The 6,000-nt window shown below is 39.2% G+C and overlaps 1 protein-coding gene across 1 annotated transcript in view; it reads left to right on the top strand.

Annotated features, from left to right (window-relative positions):
• The window catches only part of DYNC1H1 (dynein cytoplasmic 1 heavy chain 1), a 3,754,902-nt gene that overhangs the window by 2,784,953 nt on the left and 963,949 nt on the right, over positions 1–6,000 (top strand). The window contains exon 63 of the mRNA XM_044073590.1: positions 4,945–5,065. Coding sequence (XP_043929525.1) covers positions 4,945–5,065 — 121 coding nt within the window. The remainder of the gene's footprint in view (positions 1–4,944; positions 5,066–6,000) is intronic.

Genomic DNA, 6,000 nt, shown 5'->3' with positions numbered 1-6,000 from the left:
TACAGTCTAGTTTTGAGCATGAGGTATTTGTAGCTACTGTCTTGTAATATTTGTTAGTTTATTTTCCTTTCACATTTCTATTTTTTCCTTATTCTTGTGCATTGTCTTTTTCCTCATGTGTAACTAATTGGTAATTGAAAAGGGATTCTGTCAGTCCAGTTTAAATACCAAAAATAAAATAAATTTGGAGGTTTGATAATTCTTTTGCTTGACCTGTGTGTCATTGTTGATGCAGGAAGTATTACCCTCTAGTTTCGTGTCTCCACGTCAGCTGTCTGAAGATTAGAGCAGTTCATCTGACTGTAAAGGCTTTGTACACAATTGCTTCTCTTGTGAAAACTAATCAGTCAGCCAACCATGTTTTACCTAAACAAGAGATCTACTTTTCATCATGATAAGCATCATCCTGATGCCCAACATCCTAATCATTCTGTCCTTTCACCCTGTTTAACTAATACAAAAGCAAATCAGCCTATTTTTTAGAAGTTCTTAAGGGAACTCTTTCCCTTGCACCTTACCATTATGGGGGTTCTACAGCTACAATTACAATTAATACCGTCTTTTAAGGTTGCACCAGCTTAGCAAAAAAAAGGGCTGTTTCTGTCTTGTCTTGGATGGTGCGATATACATGTAGTAAGTATAGACATCAGTACTGAAAGACCAGATCCCTCAGTTTGAAGAGCTATAGCATGTAGGGTTGTACCCATTGACTTTCTTGCAGTGGTATAATGCGCAGTGGAATGTTGCAGATCCAAGATTGGAAATGTAAAATGTTGAGCATCACTCCCAGAGTAGACCCTGAAAAAGTAAGAAGGCACAAGGAGGTGCCCCCCTGTATAGTGGGATGATGTTTGGACAGTAGACAGGTATATCTTTCTCAGGAATTCACGATTCCAAGGAGGTCTGAACTGGGCTTCTTCTCCTGTGGATTCAGAAACAGTCTCCCATCAGAGTCCTCCTGAACTGGGGCAGTCTGGAGATCCCCTACTCCACTGTTAATTATTGCAGGGAGGGGGTCACAGTGGAAGTCATACTGCTGATGTGTGTCACTGTAAGTTTCGGTGAAAAGACACTTATTTTTGTTACCGTATGTTTCAAGTTGTGATCCCTGATGTCACAAGAAGCATTCCCTGTCTAAGCTAGCAATGTCCATTATGGTGAGGAGGTGATGGCTAGCTTCAGCTCAGAGTTTGGTGTCTCTCCTGAGTTTGAGCATCTTATTTTACTGTACTTGTTGACATGCGTCTCTGACTTGACTGATGCTGCCAGAAAGCTGGTGTGTATGCAGGAAGTGACCTTAGGTTGCTCTCTCTGCTTACCTAGTTAGCATGTCAGAGTTGTGTGCTCCTTGGTTATTGCACAAGCGCAATTAATCACTTCTGCAAATGGCATGTCTATATATATATCCCACGCCTTCTAGACGCAAATGCTTATGTTGTGTCTGCCATCTCTACAAAGGAGTTTGAACAGAACATGTATTCCCGAGTATACAACCCTCTCCCCCATGCCCCCACCCCTGGGAGAGGCAAGTGGGCTCAGCCCCTTCATTCCATTGCCTTTCAGACTCAGCACTGCTAGCCTTAGGATGACTTAACAATGTTGGGTCATTGCTGAGGCTCTCTCTGTGTATGTGATGGAGCAATCCACTTTGCAGGTTATCTTAATGTGTTTTAAAAACTTGTATAACTTGTGTGTTAGTCCGCGGTCATGCTGGATGCCTAAATTATTTTTGTATTTTCATGATATTGTGGATGGTAGGCTTCTGTGGTCCAGCACTAGCTGGTTAAGCAGTTCCTGAAAAGTGCACTGCAAATTCTTCATCTGAGGAATTCCTTCCCTCCATGGGACTGTAACTTTGCAGTGCCCTTCCACCAGTGCTTTGAAAGTTTTCATAGAAAACATTTTTTCTAGGGGGTTGTCACTGAGCACTTAACATTTAGAGAACCATATCTGTTATTTCACTTGCATTGTGTGTTCCTTAGTAGGTGCACTCACTTCTTAAGTAGGTTTAAAGGTGTCCCTAAATTAGTTTTCATTGTGGCTGTAGAAACCAAGGAATAGAGAGCCTGTTGCACTCTGGATGTGCACAGGTGGATATTATTTGATCTGGTGCCTGAGGTTTAAGAAGTTGGACCAGTTGGCCATCTTCTTTATACTGGGGAGTAAATGGGTTGCAATTGTCAGTGTGGCACTTTCCAAGGGGTCTATCTTCATTAAATATTTTTTGCCATCAGTCAACTCGCCACATTTTGGGAACTCCTGATGTTGAAGTCCACTGCACTGGGGAAGTGTCTGACTCCATTGCATTCTATGTTAGTACTGTGGTCCTCCGCACATACCTTCATCAAATACTGATCATGTCTGAAGGAATTTGGCCACACTTTTGATGTTGGGGAAATCCATAGTTTCCAGGAACTGACCTTACCCCCCCCCCCTTTTGTGGTGCTGTTTGGGATTCTGGCCAACCTAAGATCTCCAAGGGTTATACGTGAAAGATGACTCTTTATCAGCTGATCTACTAGGCTACCGTTTTTGATGTATCCTTCCACATTCCTCTGCTTGAGCAAAAGCTCCTGCTGGTGCTTTTTTTTTGTCTGTCTCAGGTCTGTTTGCTTCTTGATTTAGCACAGAAACAAACTAGCAGGTTTCAGGAGTGATTCTTCTTACTTGTTAGTGTGTTGCATCACATTACCTGCTGCAGAAGTCCCCAAGAGTGGGATTTTGGAAAAAATTATTTTTCACCTGGTTGAAGTACTCAATCTAGGACCATCATGTGATCGAAGGAGGTCATAGTAGATTAGCTGGAACAATGAGGTTTCTATTACTTTTCATTGTTTATTATAACTTCTGTTTTCCTGATGCTCACATTGTATTTTTGCATCACTTACCTGTACCTGTGGATGAGATTTTTGCCTCCACTTTCCAGGTTAGTTTCTTATTTGGACTCCTGTTTAATATCGCACAGATTCTTTTGTCCAGACATCATTCTTTTATTTTTCTTTGTATCTTGATTCGCTTGGAGTTTTTTTGTTCAGTGACTATTTTTCCTTTTCTCTGCCCTTTTCTGACTGTCACATCTCAACTCTTAGTTTAAACCTTCTTGATCAGATTTTTTATGCTACATTGCAGCACTATTATGTGTTTTGCCAGGGTTTGACAACTGAGTATTTCTGAAGCATTTTTTCTTTGATTTAGAGCAATCTCAATTTGTAAACCAGCTGTTAATATTTCACTTCTTTTTTGGCCTGGCACCTATAATTTGGCCTCTTTGCTTGTGTATTTATTTCATGCCTGTACTGTGTGTGCAGTGAGAGAAACCATCTGGCTAATTCAGCCAAGAATTGTCTCCCTTATTTCGTTTCTCAGAGCTGGTTATGCCTGTTGGTGTAGGGTTCTTTTTCAGTTTTGCATAATGTACTCAGGGCTACCATAATCTGACCTCCTTGCCAATTTTCTTAGTCCTTTTCTTCCCAAGACAGTGTTTCAAATGGGAGGAAAATAGATGGCTTGAGCCTAGGTTTTCCAAGCATATTTTCGTCAATGTTGCCTAAATTGGTAGTAATTTTCATTCTTTCATCTCTTGTGGGAGACCTGTTATTGGGGTTTGACTTGCTTTTCATTGTCTTCATTTTCATTTGCTGTGCTTAATTGTATTCATTCAAGTTTTATTTCTGCATGGTGTTCTTGTAAGATAGCTTTTTCTTCATACCATTTCTTTAGTTCAGCTGGATGAAAACCTGACAGAGATCCAGATGATCTTGGGATTATCTAATGACCTAGGCAGTGGAGAAGCCAGCTAGAGAAGTTGGTCACTCATCCGTTGTGGGAAAGGGAGATGTCCCTGACCTGTTGCCAGACTGACACCTGGCATTCACCGGGTGACAAGATAGGAGGCAGATTTGGGGCGTTATGTACACGCTGGTTTACCAAACAAAAAGTGCATGGGAAAGCGTGCAGATGCCCCTCGACTGTATAGTAGGTTATAGTTTTCTCCAACAGCACAGAAGCACCAGGGGTTGGGGTTAGACCCAAAGCAGAGTATTTAGTCCTCTTCTGTAAAATGGTAGCATTCACAAACTTTCGTCCCTCTTTACAGTGTCTGTGATGCTGGGAAGAAGTGGGGAACCAATGGGTTATTTAGGGAGGAAAGGCAAAGGTGTTTCTAGCAGGAGATGGGGAAAAAAATCTTTTTTTTTCCCTGCTTCTCCCATTGTGTACATTTTCTCTTGCTTCTTTTTTTAATAATTTTTTCTGTTTCTTTGTTAAAACATGTCAGAACTTGTAATCTTATTTGTATTTTCTTCTCTTGTATCCTCTCCCCATTTTAAGCTCTTGCTGGTGCTTTAAACATCTTCAGAACCTGTCCTTTGAAAAAGATATTAAACAAAGGCCCCTTCTGCCTGAGTTGGTGGTAGCTGATGTTGGATATAAAAAGATCCCTTGGCACTTTCCAGAAAGAGTAGGGGAAGTTCTCCAGTTCCTTGACCAAACTGTCCTCTAGTGAGTATGAGTACCAGCTAGATTATGCCCTGAAAAGAGGCCTTTGGCATAGTGGGACTAAACTGGTCAACAGTGTGTAATTAAATAAATAATTCACACCTAAGTATACCTTTTGCACTCCACAGATGAGTAGGTTATGTACAGCCTGGCTGAAAGGCTGCTCCCCCCATTCTCTACTGGTGCTTTGCCCTTAGTTTCTTCCACTGATGGGGGCAAAGTGCATAGAAAACATTTTTATTAGTATATGGCCAGTCTCCTCCTGCATGAAATCCATATTTTGTAAATGGGGTTTAGTGGTAGTGCTTTATTGTAATTTGATTTCACTGCTTAGTATAATATGTATATATTTTTTTCAAATATTGGAACTATATAGGAAAGAAGAAACAAAAGCGGTACATAGTCTGGTTTTTGGATTTGAATGTTATTTCTTCTGCTTTCATACAGGTTATGAGCCAAGAAATTCGAGAACAGCTAAGTAAGCAGCAGCAAGTCATCGGGGATAAGAGCTTGTCTGTGCAAGAAGATCTTGATAAAGTAGAACCTGCTGTAATTGAAGCACAGAATGGTTCGTATTGTATTTTCTTTTTTATAAACATATAAGTTGTGTTGGAGAAAATCATTTGTATTTTCTGTTTGATGTGGAGAAGTGATTTCAGTTATATATACATATTCAATTACACATACTTAGTTTATTCATGCACCTGCCTTTACTGGCCTCTTCCTGGTGGCCTACAGTGATAGCTGCTTGCATCACTTGATTGTCTTGCTGTGATGAATGGTGGAAGGCTTGGAACAAGAAAGCCTTTCTTCCAATTTTTGATAAGTATGCCTTTATGTATGCATTTATTTATTTGTTTAGTTACTTCTGTGAGTTTACTAGGATAGTGCTGTTGACCACCATTCACCCTTTTTCAATTGAGGTCTGCGAAGAAAGTCTCAAATTGTTATGGTATCCTTGTATAAGAAAAAAATGCAGTACAGTGTTAAACAAGCCAGTCAGGCATGCAAGGTATACATGTGTGCAAGACATGACAACATTAAAAATAAGATGTATAAATTTAAAAAGAGGTATTTGTGTGTGTATTGTAGTATGAGACATTAAATGGTAAAACAAGAGTGATTGTTAAAGCATAGACCAAGATAGAGCCGTGTGTGTGTGTGTGTGTGTGTGTATATATATATATATATATATATATATATATATATATATATATATATATATATATATATATATATATATATATATATATATGCATGTATGATAGGATATGTGTGTTTTGTTAATGTAGTACAACATAGGATATATTTTAAGTAGTGTGACAGATTAGAGGGTTGTTAGGTTAAGTGAGTAGAAAGGGTTAAATGTAGATTGTGTATGTATATCAGTAGACAGGGTAGATGTTTAAGAATACATTAAACGCCTGTTATGTCTTTTTTGGAATATAAATCTGTTATTAAAGTTTAGTTATTTTGTATAAGGGCAGTATAGTTTGCTTCCTT

The sequence above is a fragment of the Protopterus annectens genome, chromosome 6.part0, assembly GCF_019279795.1.
Source record: "Protopterus annectens isolate FY-2018-M chromosome 6.part0, PAN1.0, whole genome shotgun sequence".
NCBI lineage: Eukaryota > Metazoa > Chordata > Ceratodontiformes > Protopteridae > Protopterus > Protopterus annectens.
Note: the sequence above shows the minus strand (reverse complement) of the source record. Positions and strands in the feature narration are given on the sequence as shown.